Source organism: Nerophis lumbriciformis, linkage group LG10 (genome assembly GCF_033978685.3).
Source record: "Nerophis lumbriciformis linkage group LG10, RoL_Nlum_v2.1, whole genome shotgun sequence".
NCBI lineage: Eukaryota > Metazoa > Chordata > Actinopteri > Syngnathiformes > Syngnathidae > Nerophis > Nerophis lumbriciformis.
The window spans coordinates 8,135,735-8,149,721 of NC_084557.2; the positions used below are offsets into that span (position 1 = coordinate 8,135,735).

The following is a 13,987-nucleotide window of genomic DNA, read 5'->3' on the forward strand; positions in this document are numbered from 1 at the left end:
TTAATACGGCGTGGCATGGAGTCGATGAGTTTCTGGCACTGCTCAGGTGTTATGAGAGCCCAGGTTGCTCTGATAGTGGCCTTCAACTCTTCTGCGTTTTTGGGTCTGGCATTCTGCATCTTCCTTTTCACAATACCCCACAGATTTTCTATGGGGCTAAGGTCAGGGGAGTTGGCGGGCCAATTTAGAACAGAAATACCATGGTCCGTAAACCAGGCACGGGTAGATTTTGCGCTGTGTGCAGGCGCCAAGTCCTGTTGGAACTTGAAATCTCCATCTCCATAGAGCAGGTCAGCAGCAGGAAGCATGAAGTGCTCTAAAACTTGCTGGTAGACGGCTGCGTTGACCCTGGATCTCAGGAAACATTGGACCGACACCAGCAGATGACATGGCACCCCAAACCATCACTGATGGTGGAAACTTTACACTAGACTTCAGGCAACGTGGATCCTGTGCCTCTCCTGTCTTCCTCCAGACTCTGGGACCTCGATTTCCAAAGGAAATGCAAAATTTGCATGGTTGGGTGATGGTTTGGGGTGCCATGTCATCTGCTGGTGTCGGTCCACTCTGTTTCCTGAGATCCAGGGTCAACGCAGCCGTCTACCAGCAAGTTTTAGAGCACTTCATGCTTCCTGCTGCTGACCTGCTCTATGGAGATGGAGATTTCAAGTTCCAACAGGACTTGGCGCCTGCACACAGCGCAAAATCTACCCGTGCCTGGTTTACGGACCATGGTATTTCTGTTCTAAATTGGCCCGCCAACTCCCCTGACCTTAGCCCCATAGAAAATCTGTGGGGTATTGTGAAAAGGAAGATGCAGAATGCCAGACCCAAAAACGCAGAAGAGTTGAAGGCCACTATCAGAGCAACCTGGGCTCTCATAACACCTGAGCAGTGCCAGAAACTCATCGACTCCATGCCACGCCGCATTAACGCAGTAATTGAGGCAAAAGGAGCTCCAACCAAGTATTGAGTATTGTACATGCTCATATTTTTCATTTTCATACTTTTCAGTTGGCCAACATTTCTAAAAATCCCTTTTTTGTATTAGCCTTAAGTAATATTCTAATTTTGTGACACACGGAATTTTGGATTTTCATTTGTTGCCACTTCAAATCATCAAAATAAAAATGAAATAAACATTTGAATGCATCGGTCTGTGTGCAATGAATAAATATAATGTACAAGTTACACCTTTTGAATGCAATTACTGAAATAAATCAAGTTTTTCAAAATATTCTAATTTACTGGCTTTTACCTGTATATACTTGTTCTTATGATATCTGAACTCATTATGTTCTCTGCTCGCTGTACATATCCTACCAAGTCAGACCTACACTGTTCCAATGTCCATTTCTCTGATGATGCAATTGTTGATGACTGAAGTGCTGATATCAACCAAACCCTCCTCATCCCACCCCCTGGATTGTAAATAATGTAAATAATTCAATGTATATACTCTGATGATTAACTTGTGTGATGACTGTATTATGATGATAGTATATATTTGTACCATGAATTGATTTACGTGGACCCCGACTTAAACAAGTTGAAAAACGTATTCGGGTGTTACCATTTAGTGGTCAATTGTACGGAATATGTACTGTACTGTGCAATCTACTAATAAAAGTTTCAATCAATCAAAAAAAACAAAAACACAGAGCGTAGTTTGGCAACCATTCACACTCATATTTTGGCTGAAAATGTTTTGATATCCTTTGTTTGATTAAAAGTGAATGAATAGCAGTCTTTACATAGTATCGTAGATAACTTCCAATCTCTTCCATTGACACTGCTGACTATAACATCACCTGAGCTCAGACTATGTTGCTTTTTTTAGGAAGATGGAAAGACTCCATGCTGGGGTATTTGCCCAAATGCCCACCCTTTGCATTACAGAAGCCTGAATAGGACTCATTTCCACTTCAACATACCTCTTTATTCTTGTGCACAGACTGTACATGGAATTGGTGTAAGACCAAAAGTCAAAAAGGAGAAAAAAATATACAACTTTAAAGAGTGATAAATCCCCACAAACTTGTAACTGTTAACAGGTAAACAACACAATACAATTTGAAGACATTTGTGATGTCATGTACTATTCATGTTGTAATAATGTACATTCGAAACAGAAAATCTTAAAAAAAGACCCTCATTTCTTGGCCACATACATGTGACATAATTTGATTCCCGGCTTTAATGGAACTATAGTTATATAATACATCATAAAAAATATAAACTATAGTTATCAATACAGGAATAGACAGTAAGACCAATATTACTATAAAATGGTCCGCATTCAGTGCTCCTTAAAAGCAGAATAAAAAGCATAATGCATAAAAAGTAACAGAGGGTTTATAGAAAATATAAAGTGCAAATAAAAAAGCAGACATTCAGAAACACAAATCCTAAGACCATTTAAATATATTTTTTGGTTCATGTGCATGTGCTCAAAAAAACTAAACGATCAGACCCTTCTACTCGATATCTCCCACTTGTTGACATATTGCTTCTGTGAATTCTGAGCATTTTGAAGATCCTCCGAGGTCTCCGGTTAAAACCTTGAAAACAGAAGCCATTGAACGTCAGACATTAACGTGCAAAACAGCTCAAACCTCAATAAAATATGACAATAACCTTTTTGTCTCGAATGGTGTTAAAACAGGCAGTTTCGATCCTCCTGGCGTGGTCGTGCAGGCCCATGTGGCGCAGCATCATGACCGCACTGAGCAGCAAGGCGGTGGGGTTGGCCAAGTCCTTTCCTGCTATATCCGGGGCAGTTCCATGAACCTGAGAGAAATACATCCATGGATCATCACTAGCTAGTTTGAAATTGCTAGAGAAAAAAAATAATGAATCACTTTTTGTAAGTTTTAAAATTGACAGTAGTAGTCAAAATACATACAGACTCAAAAATGGCAACACCATTGGTGCCGATATTTCCACTGGGGGTCACTCCAAGTCCTCCAATAAGCCCAGCACAAAGATCACTGAGGGGAAACAAATACATTTCTTTTTGACATACAAATAAAACATACATATAAAAAGTGCATTGTAATAAAAAAAATTTTAAAAGCTCCTTTTATAAAAAACAACATAATGATTACATATGAACAGTCCATAGGCACAAAAGCAAAGATATAGTCAAGATGTCACGCTGTTGTCTCAAAGCACTAAACCAGGGATGCCCAAAGTGCAGATTATTTTAGGTATTCTATAAATACTATAAAAAAAAAAAAAAAAAAGTGACTTAAAAACAAACCGGTGTAATGTAACGAGAGAAAGTTGAAATGTTGGCGCTAAAAACTAGATTCATTTTTAAAATCAGATTCATTAATTGTAATTAATCACTTGACTGCAACATTTAGACACAAAGCAATTTTATTGCCTGTAGTATGTCATAAACTATCCATCCATACATTTTCTACCGCTTATTCCCTTCGGGGTTGCGGGGGGCGCTGGAGCCTATCTCAGCTACATTCGGGCGGAAGGCGGGGTACACCCTGGACAAGTCGCCACCTCATCGCAGAGCCAACACAGATAGACAGACAACATTCACACTCACATTCACACACTAGGGCCAATTTAGTGTTGCAATCAACCTATCCCCAGGTGCATGTCTTTGGAGGTGGGAAAAAGCCGGAGTACGCGGAGGGAACCCACGCAGTCACAGGGAGAACATGCAAACTCCACACAGAAAGATCCCGAGGCCGGGATTGAACTCACGACTACTCAGGACCTTCGTATTGTGAGGCAGACGCACTAACCCCTCTTCCACCGTGCTGCCCCTGTCATAAACTAACTCTTTTTAAATGATTTAACTTACTTGAATGCACGTCATTTATTTGCTCAAAACTTGGTAACAGTAACCCTGGGGTGTATTTTGAAGTGAAATTTGCCAGAGAGCCCAACAGTCAGAGTCTCCTGACTCATCTTTGCACTCACATATGCATTGACCTGATCTCCGTACGTATAACCTGTGCCGCGCTTAATGTACCGTATTTTCCGGACCATAAAGCGCACCGGATTATAAAGCGCATTGCCGATGAATGGTCTATTTTCGATCTTTTTTCCATATATAAGGCACACCGGATTATAGGGCGCATTAAAGGAGTCATATATATATATATTTTTTTTTTTTCTAAATGTAAAAGTCTTCCTTGTGGTCTACATAACATGTAATGTTGGTTCTTTGGTAAAAATGTTGCATAGATGATGTTTTACAGACCATTTTCAAGTCACCTTCTGACAGTCGCTTCAGGGTGCGCCGTTTTGTGGGCGGTCTTATTTACGTGGCTCACCTTCGACAGCGTCTTCTCCCCGTCATCTTTGTTGTAGCGGTGTAGCGTGCAAGGACGGGAGTGGAAGAAGTGTCAAAAGATGGAGCTAACTGTTTTAGTGACATTCAGACTTTACTTCAATCAATAACGGAGCAGCATCTCCTCATCCGTGGCTCACTAGTGCAATAACAATGCCGGAAATGTGTCCCGTGAAAAAACGTCTGACCGGAACTCTCTAATATCTAAAGTCCCGTGGGTGAATAATGTAAACTCACTACACCGGTATGTTTTTAGCGCTTCCATGGCGAGATATAAGTAAGAACTTTACACTACTTTATATTAGAAATGGCAACAGCAGAGTATAAATGTCCCATAACAAGAAGATAGAGGAAAAGAAGAAGCTTATCGACTACGGTATCGGCACGAACTACAGTGGCGGACGTGCGCAAATTTTCAGGACTTATGCAGATCTCAAATACAGATCAGCAGGTACCAGAAGGTAAGAAAAGTTGGTTTTGCATAATATTGTGAAACAAAACGCCAGATAATATGGTAAATGGGTTGTACTTGTATAGCGCTTTTCTACCTTTTTTTAAGGAACTCAAAGCGCTTTGACACTATTTCCACATTCACCCATTCACACACACACATTCACACAGTGATGGCGGGAGCTGCCATGCACGGCGCTAACCAGGCCCATCAGGGGCAAGGGTGAAGCGTCTTGCTCAAGGACACAACGGACGTGACTAGGATGGTAGAAGGTGGGGATTGAACCAGTAACTCTCAGATTGCTGGCACGGCGTCCCATTATATGTCTCCATTTTGCGGTCCTTATACGCACACCACAGTAATACTTGTATCTCGGACTACGGTAGCCGCAATGGGCCGACAATCCATCAAGCGGTGCGGCTTCAAAGTCATACTAAAACATTTTGACACATTTTTGAGCGCCGTGTGTAATGTTCTTTATTTTCAATGGAACATTTAAAGTTTTGGTGTTGTTTACTGGCGTCATATTGCAGTCTACACATATCTCTTATATGTGACTGCCATCTACTGGTCACACTTTTCATCACACCATGTAACAAATAAAATTGCTTTGAGGTCGGTAAGCACAGCCAGAATTATTCCGCTCACTGTCAAAATTTAAGAAAATTAAAGGATTTTAAGTGCGCCTTATAGTCCGAAAAATACGGTTCTCACCTCAGGATGTCTCCATACAAATTTGGCATCACCAAAACATCAAACTGTGAAGGGTCCTGCACCATCTGTTAAAATAGCATCAACACAATGGCATTGGCTTTTTTTTAAAATGACAACAACACAACTACTAACTTACATTGAGGCACACAGTATCCAAGTACATCTCGGTGAATTTAATATCTTTGTGCTTTTCGGCAGCCTCTCTGCACGTTCGAAGGAAGAGCCCATCTGACATGCGCCTGATGGAAGACCCCCAGTAGATGAGCACAAATGAAATAATTGAAAGATATTTGTACCACGAGTGACACTTACATAATGTTGGCCTTATGGACAGCCGTGACACTGGCCCTCTTGTTGTTTCTGGCATATTCAAACGCATACTCTGCAATGCGTTGGCTTGCTCGCTCCGTAATGAGCTTAATACTCTGCACCACGCCCTCAACAATCTGAAAATACACACAAACAACCATTAACTCAATTAGGTCAAATTGGAGCAACATTTTGAGTTAGAGGTTTAAAAAGGCAAAGGGCATAAAGGTGTTTACCACATGTTCAATCCCACTGTATTCTCCCTCTGTGTTCTCCCTGATGGTGACTAAGTTCACGTCCGCGTAGGGCGTCTTGTAGCCCTCCATAGAAACACAAGGGCGCACATTGGCGTAGAGGTCAAAGGTTTTCCTCAGCAGGAGGTTCATGGAGGGATGACCTGCAGCGATTGGCGTCTTCAAAGGACCTGCGGATGAAGTGGTCATTCTGCTTTGTCATTTATTTATATATAAAAAACTACTTCATTTTCTTAATTTCAGCTAAATACATCTAAAAGCAATATTTATACATTATTTTATGTTTGATGCATGTTTTTTTTCTTCCATGGATTCAAGGAACTTTATTGTTATACCACAGGGAAATTCAACAAAATTGTTTTGGAGGCCACTTTTATCACAATCATCACAATGATCTTCTTTGATACATTATGTGGAGAGCCAGCAGCCTCTAAAGCAGGGGTTCTTAAACTTTTTGACCTCGGAGCCCAACATTTCCACTACAGAGGGGCCCAGGACCCACTCAAATATTAACACTAAATAAGTAATCTTAGGCCATGTTCACAGGAACACGGAGAGTTTCAAAAACGCATTTCCGGGGTTAAAACAATCTCCATCCACACAAAGGTCATTTCAAAACTGTCTATGTTTACACAAAAATGCTTACACTAGCTGTTGTGCACATTTTGTCCAATCAGAAGCCTCGAAAAGCAGCCACAGCTGACTTGGTGGCATTAGACCTCTCTTACTATAATGTTTATTTTGATATACTAGATGAACAATGACATGTACATTATCTTTAAAACCAGACTGCATTTATACACAGAGCCCTTGGAACATATGATTATTTGTTTAATACATGACTGTGCTGCTGAAACCCGACACTTAGAGATGTCTGATAATGGCTTTTGTGCCGATATCCGGATATTGTCCAACTCTTAATTACCGATTCCGATATCAACAGTCTTGGAATTAACACATTATTATGCCTAATTTTGTTGTGATGCCCCGATGGATGCATTAAACAATGTAACAAGGTTTTCCAAAATAAATCAACTCACGTTATGGAAAAAAATGCCAACATGGCACTGCCATATTTATTATTGAAGTCACAAAGTGCGTTATTTTTTTTAACATGCCTCAAAACAGCAGCTTGGAATTTGGGACATGCTCTCCCTGAGAGAGCATGAGGAGGTTGAGGTGGGCGGGGTTGGGGGGAGGGGGGTAGCAGGGGTGTATATTGTAGCGCCCCGGAAGAGTTAGTGCTGCAAGGGGTTCTGGGTATTTGTTTATGTTGTGTTACGGTGCGGATGTTCTCCCGAAATGTGTTTGTTATTCCTGTTTGGTGTGGGTTCACAGTGTGGCGCATATTTGTAACAGTGTTAAAGTTGTTTATACGGCCACCCTCAGTGTGACCTGTATGGCTGTGACCAAGTATGAATGGCATTCACTTGTGTGTGTGAAAAGCCGTAGATATTATGTGATTGGGCCGGCACGCAAAGGCAGTGCCTTTAAGGTTTATTGGCGCTCTGTACTTCTCCCTACGTCCGTGTACCACTCCGTACAGCGGCGTTTTAAAAAGTCATACATTTTACTTTTTGAAACAGATACCGATAATTTTCCGATGTTACATTTTAAAGCATTTATCGGCCGATAATATCGGCGGTCCGATATTATCAGACATCTCTACCGACACTACAATTTTGGCATTACATATACCAAAATCAAGAACCTACTGTACTGTTTACTTGTTGAAATACCCTTTACAAAGCTAAAATCTTCCCAAACGACCACTTTGCTGCTGCCAAAAATTGATTTCAAGCAATATTTTGATACTGACACATCTTATCTCTGCATGTTTTACTAGAATACCCTTCTGGGCATTCCATATATCAAAATCAAGTACCTACTGTACTGTTTACTTGTTGAAATACCCTTTACAAGACTAAAATCTACCCAAACGACCACTTTTGCTGCCTAAAATTGATTTCAAGTACCGTATTTTCCGGACCATAGGGCGCACCGGATTATAGAAGATAGAGAAAAAGATGAAGCTTATCGACTATGGTGGACGTGCGCAATTTTTCAAGATTTATGCAGATCCCAAATATAGATCAGCAGGTACCAGAAGGTAAGAAAAGTTTCAGATAATATGTCTTACCTTATTTACACACCATAATAATACGCGTATGTTTAATGCGCCGACAATCCATCAAGCGCTGCGGCTTCATAGCTTACCAAAGTTGTGATACATTTTTGAGCGCCGTGTGTAATGTTCTATATTTTCAATGGAACATATAAAATGTTGGTGTTGTTTACTTGGGTCATATTGCCATCACATTGCAGTCTACACGTATCTCTTATGTTTGACTGCCATCTACTGGTCACACTTATCATTACACTATGTACCAAATAAAATTGCTTCGAGGTCGGTAAGCGAAACCAGAATTATTCCATACATTAGGCGCACCGGGTTATAAGGCGCACTGTCGAGTTTTGAGGGGGAAAAAAGGATTTTAAGTGCGCCTTATAGTCCGGAAAATACAGTAATAATTTGATAGTGACACATCTCATCTCTGCATATTTTACTAGAATACCCTTTACCGTTTATGACAACCTTTTTCCAAAGCACAATATATAATGACCCCATTTTTATGACTTGACGGGGTCCCTGGGACCCCATTTTGAAAATTCCTAGCGCCAACACTGCAGCACACTTGAGATGGTACGAAATTTTGTGAAATGGCATGAAATTTAGAAAATATTTTCTTTTAAGTGTGAGGTGCCAGATGACTACAGGTGCAGCAGTTACGTCACAGAATCTGGGGTGAGCAAACTCCACAAAACATTCTCAACAAAAAAGTATTTCATGAAATGGGGGATGCAACAACCATGTTTTAGAATCTCTTAGAGGAGGCACGCTGTGGTCCAAAGTAATGTAATTACAAATAATGTTATGTTACCTTTCAGGCCCATTTTGTTTCTGTCCATTGATTCTTTGGCATCTGAAGGAATCACCCACTTCCCTCCAGGCCCTTTGATGGCTGTAATGTTTCTTTCCTCCCACTGAATAGGTACCTATAATCAAGCATTGCAACAACTGTAAGAGTCACATTAAGTTAAGTTAAAAGCTTTTTCTGCTTCTACAAAACCCAAAACCAGTGAAGTTGTCACGCTGTGTAAATGGTAAATAAAGACAGAAGAATACAATGATTTGCAAATCCTTTTCAACCTATTGAATCAATTGAATCGACTGCAAAGATGAGATACTTAACGTTCGAACTGGTAAACTTTGTTATTTTTTGCAAATATCAGCTCATTTGGAATTAGATGCCTGCAACATGTTTCAACAAAGCTGGCACAAGTGGCAAAAAAGACTGAGAACGTTGAGGATTGCTCATCAAACACTTATTTGGAACATCCCACAGGTGAACAGGCTAATTGGGAACAGGTGGGTGCCATGATTGGGTATAACAGCAGCTTCCATGAAATGCTCAGTCATTCACAAACAAGGATGGGGCGAGGGTCACCACTTTGTGAACAAATGCCTGAGCAAATTGTTTAAAAACAACATTTCTCAACGAGCTATTGCAAGGAATTTAGGGATTTCACCATCTACGTTCTGTAATGTCATCAAAAGGTTCAGAGAATTTGGAGAAATCACTGCACGTAATGACAGAGGCAGATAATTAGATATATCCATATTTGTGTGTTACTTCTTTTTAAACCATAGTCATAGTACAAAACAGCTAGTGTTCTTTATTTGTTATCTTTTGGTTGTCTGCAAGTACTGTGTGCCAACTTTTGAGAATGTGAAGGAGGAGATCTCTGCTTCTCGTCTAAAACCGACTTTAGATAATAAACAAAAGGGACCTGGAGTGAGCTGGGAGAAAGGGGGAGTAGTAATAAATTATTTCTCTTATCTTTCCCTTTGCCCAGCTGTGGAGTAAGAGGGACAAGTAGGGTGGGGGCAAGAGAGACGAGATAAAAAATAAGTTTTCCGTATGGGAGTTTAGACCAATTTAGCTGTGCGAGTGAGCGCTTCTGTACGGGATTTGGTCTCAAGTTTATTTCCAAAGGCTTTGGAAATAAAATTACAAAATACCTATTCTGTCTCTGGTGGTTCTTCTATTCAGCTTTACGTGTCATAAAAGAGCTTGGGAGTGACCAGCAACTTGAATTCCCTGGGAGGAACAACTGGTCCAAACGCAACAGTAAGGCTGAAAACCAACATTGAATGCCCGTGACCTTCGATTCCTCAGGTGGTACTGCATCAAAAAGCGACATCAGTGTGTAAAGGATATCACCACATGGGCTCAGGAACACTTCAGAAAACCACTGTCAGTAACTACAGTTCGTCGCTACATCTGTAAGTGCAACTTAAAACTCTACTATGCAAAGCGAAAGCCATTTATCAACAACACCCAGAAACGCTGCCGGCTTCACTGGGCCTGAGCTCATCTAAGATGGACTGATGCAAAGTGGAAAAGTGTTCTGTGGTCAGACGAGTCCACATTTCAAATTGTTTTTGGAACAAAGAGGAGAAGAACCATCCGGATTGTTATAGGTGCAAAGTTGAAAAGCCAGCATCTGTGATGGTATGGGGGTGTATTAGTGCCCAAGTCATGTGTAACTTACATATCTGTGAAGGCGCCATTAATGCTGAAAGGTACATACAGGTTTTGGAGCAACATATGTTGCCATCCAAGCAACGTTATCATGGACGCCCCTGCTTATTTCAGCAAGACAATGCCAAGCAAGCCACGTGTTACAACAGCGTGGCTTCATAGTAAAAGAGTGCGGGTACTAGACTGGCCTGCCTGTAGTCCAGACTTGTCTCTCATTGAAAATGTGTGGCGCATTATGAAGCGTAAAATACCACAACGGAGACCCCCGGACTGTTGACCAACTTAAGCTGTACATCAAGCAAGAATGGAAAATAATTCCACCCAAAAAGCTTAAAATATGTGTCTCCTCAGTTCTCAAATGTTTACTGAGTGTTGTTAAAAGGAAAGGCCATGTAACACAGTGGTAAAAATGCCCCTGTGACAACTTTTTTGCAATGTGTTGCTGCCATTAAATTCTAAGTTAATGTTTATTTGCCCAAAAAATTTTGTTTCTCAGTTCGAACTTTAAATATGTTGTTTTTACAGTTTGTTCAATTAAATATGAGTTGAAAAGGATGTGCAAATCATTGTATTCTGTTTTTATTTACCATTTACACAACGTGCCAACTTCACTGGTTTTGGGTTTTGTACAATACAAACCTTTGCTGCTTCAAATATCTTCATGACAGCGGTGGAGATCTCTGGTCCAATTCCATCACCCGGTATTAAAGTAACAGTTTGCATCTGTACAACAAAGCAAAATGTATTCCGGTGAATATAAAAAGAACAATTCATCATCATCATCTCACATGGAAGAAGCATACCCCACTGGAGAACATTCTGGTGTCCTTCTTTAAGGCGGCTGCCACCCGGGGCACCTGTCAAGCAGATTAAAAACAACAACATTCTAATTCACAGTCTGATTTGAGAAGTATGAAAATAGACGTACATTCGAATGTGTTGTTTATATTCAAAACATGGGAAAAAATATATTTTTCTCATTGAAGGTGTCATTTTAAATAAAACATGACCGACACGCCTACAGTACTATGTATTGTACTTGACTAATGGGAAACTAATAGTATTACCTTTCCTCCAAACATCAAGAGTAATGCACTGCTTTAAAACATAACTAGGCTCAACTTACTTCATTTGCCTTGAATTTATCCTGGCCATTGATCGATAAACGCCACTTTCTTAGTAGATTAACAATCTGTAGGTGAGGAACATTTCACAGACAGTTGTAGCCTGATAGGGAAGTAGTCCATTTGAACAATTATCTGTCACACTAAACCATGACTATTTAGCTTTATTTAAAAGAAAATCACAAATAACACTATTGCAATCGTTTAAAATGTAAACAAGATTCAGGTTGCTATAGTAACCCGCTGCATTGCAAGGGCGTGCCTAGCAAAAAAAAATGGCTAGCTAAAGTTACTGTAGCTTTCTCAAGGAATTTGACAGTGTGACAACAAACTCTTTAACTTTGATGTGACATTTAAACGTAAGGTTTGTTCATATGATACAACAATTAAAGAAGGGTAAGGGATTTCCCTGTACTTACCGCTGACCTCAACGCATTCCCAGCCATTCTTAGCTCGCCACCAAGGTCGATGTAGCCACTAGCCACCCCGCACGGCAGTAGCTTCGTCAAGTCCACCGAAAAAACAAGCAGATATCCGTTCTTAGTTACTTTTCGAAATAAAATGCTATAATTAATTCATAACTTAAAGTGCAACATTCTGTTATTTTGTTAATTTGATAATCTATATTCATGCTATAAAACTATTATTTATATTTTACAACCGGTATATTCATTTAAACAGTGTCTTTCGTCCACGAGAGTGAAAATACCTATATTTTGAAACCGTCCTACGTCCGGTGTACTACGGCACCAATCAGGAAGTGATTTCTGGTACATATACACAACTTTAACCATAGACATCTTCGAAGGGTACGGAGCATGGAGCGCTACTGCCTACTGGCGCTGACGAGACGCGGGGCCGCCATCTTGGAGTGGTGATCCGTTCCACTCAGTGCAATTCATTTGGCAGGAGCAGCGCATTTAATTCATCTTACCTCACTGAATATCACTGATCTTCACGCGGTGTTTTGTCATACGTGTAGCTATGATAAAGGACAAATGTTTTGGCGTGTTTTATTATTCAAAGTTTGCTTAACAGTAATAGAATATGCTTCCAGCTATAAGTGACCAGACGTCCGAGATCAAAACTGGGATTATAATCACAGAGAAGGAGAAAAAAACGGTCAGCTATTTTTAAATTGAAGAAACAATATGATTAGGTTATATATACATGCGTATATCCTACATAAACAATGTATGAATGCATTAGATATCTATATATTTTAGAGACTTATAGACTGTATCTCTGTTGCTGCAACAGCAGAGAGTTTATTCTGTCTTGACACTTTGCATTAATATTTTGTATTACATTCTTCCCTTAAATGATCATGTTTACAGTGATTGTTTTATATGTAGTTTTGATGTATGTCGCTTTGGATAAAAGCGTCTGCCAAATACTTAAACATAAACATATACAAACACCTGAAAGTCTTTATATCAGCTAAAACCACCAATCTGTTTCACTGGATTCAGAATAAAACCAAATTCTGTTTTACCCAACAATGAACAATCAAATATCTTTGCTCCTTCTCAACTCTGTAGTAATATTATTTTCACAAAATACAACCAATAGTACGTTAATGTGAAATTTTACTTGTGAATAGTAATCCCCCGATTCCTATTATCAAAAGTCCGCTCATTTGAGCAGGAAAACGCTGAACACCATCTTTGTTTTCTACCTGTCAACTGTCAGTTTAGGCTGCTCGCCGGCTCATCACCACTTCAAGATGGCGGCCCAATTTCTCGCGTCACAGCAGCCAATGCTGTGGCGCATTGCTATGACTTTGACTGCTCTTCCAATTGACAGGGGAATTTATAATAGAAAAATTGGCATGCAGTCCTACTCTATTATCATAACCAGTCTTCAGAATAAAGGGGGGGAACTACAAACTTGAAAGTAAAATTTAAAACCACGAAGTGCTTTAAAAAAAAAAAAAAAATAGAACGTGTAATCATACAATACTGCACTGTGTCACTAAAATATTGCATACAAATGAGGCAGCAAAATGTCAAACGAATGTTGTTGATGCAGATGTTACAAAATTGTGCATAATAAAATGTACAAGCTCGATAATTAACTGTGCTTTTAAAGCTGACAACAGCCAGCAGGTGGCACTACAAGCCAGCCAATATGTTTTTCTCAGTTCGAGACAAAGCCTTCCAATGGTGTGTTATGGTATGTAACACTATTATTAAACACTGCACACATAT

At 39.9% G+C, this 13,987-nt stretch overlaps 1 protein-coding gene across 4 annotated transcripts; it reads right to left on the minus strand.

Moving 5' to 3' along the window:
• Positions 1 to 2,406: 2,406 nt before the first annotated feature.
• Positions 2,407 to 12,527, minus strand: LOC133612705 (isocitrate dehydrogenase [NAD] subunit alpha, mitochondrial). Of its 4 annotated transcripts, XM_061970347.1 has the most exons (13): positions 12,487 to 12,502; positions 12,197 to 12,277; positions 11,780 to 11,845; positions 11,457 to 11,510; positions 11,293 to 11,376; positions 8,989 to 9,103; positions 6,029 to 6,216; positions 5,796 to 5,929; positions 5,620 to 5,722; positions 5,484 to 5,548; positions 2,906 to 2,990; positions 2,638 to 2,790; positions 2,407 to 2,561 (listed from the first exon to the last, which is right to left on the minus strand). In XM_061970347.1, exons 2-13 carry the CDS (start codon positions 12,221 to 12,223, stop codon positions 2,478 to 2,480), a joined length of 1,158 nt encoding a protein of 385 aa, XP_061826331.1. In that variant the 5' UTR covers positions 12,224 to 12,277; positions 12,487 to 12,502; the 3' UTR covers positions 2,407 to 2,477. The 4 variants fall into 4 exon arrangements, with proteins under 4 accessions (XP_061826331.1, XP_061826333.1, XP_061826330.1 ...); XM_061970349.2 differs by lacking the exon at positions 11,780 to 11,845 and having other exon boundaries at positions 12,487 to 12,527; XM_061970346.2 differs by lacking the exon at positions 12,487 to 12,502 and having other exon boundaries at positions 12,197 to 12,384.
• Positions 12,528 to 13,987: the final 1,460 nt, after the last annotated feature.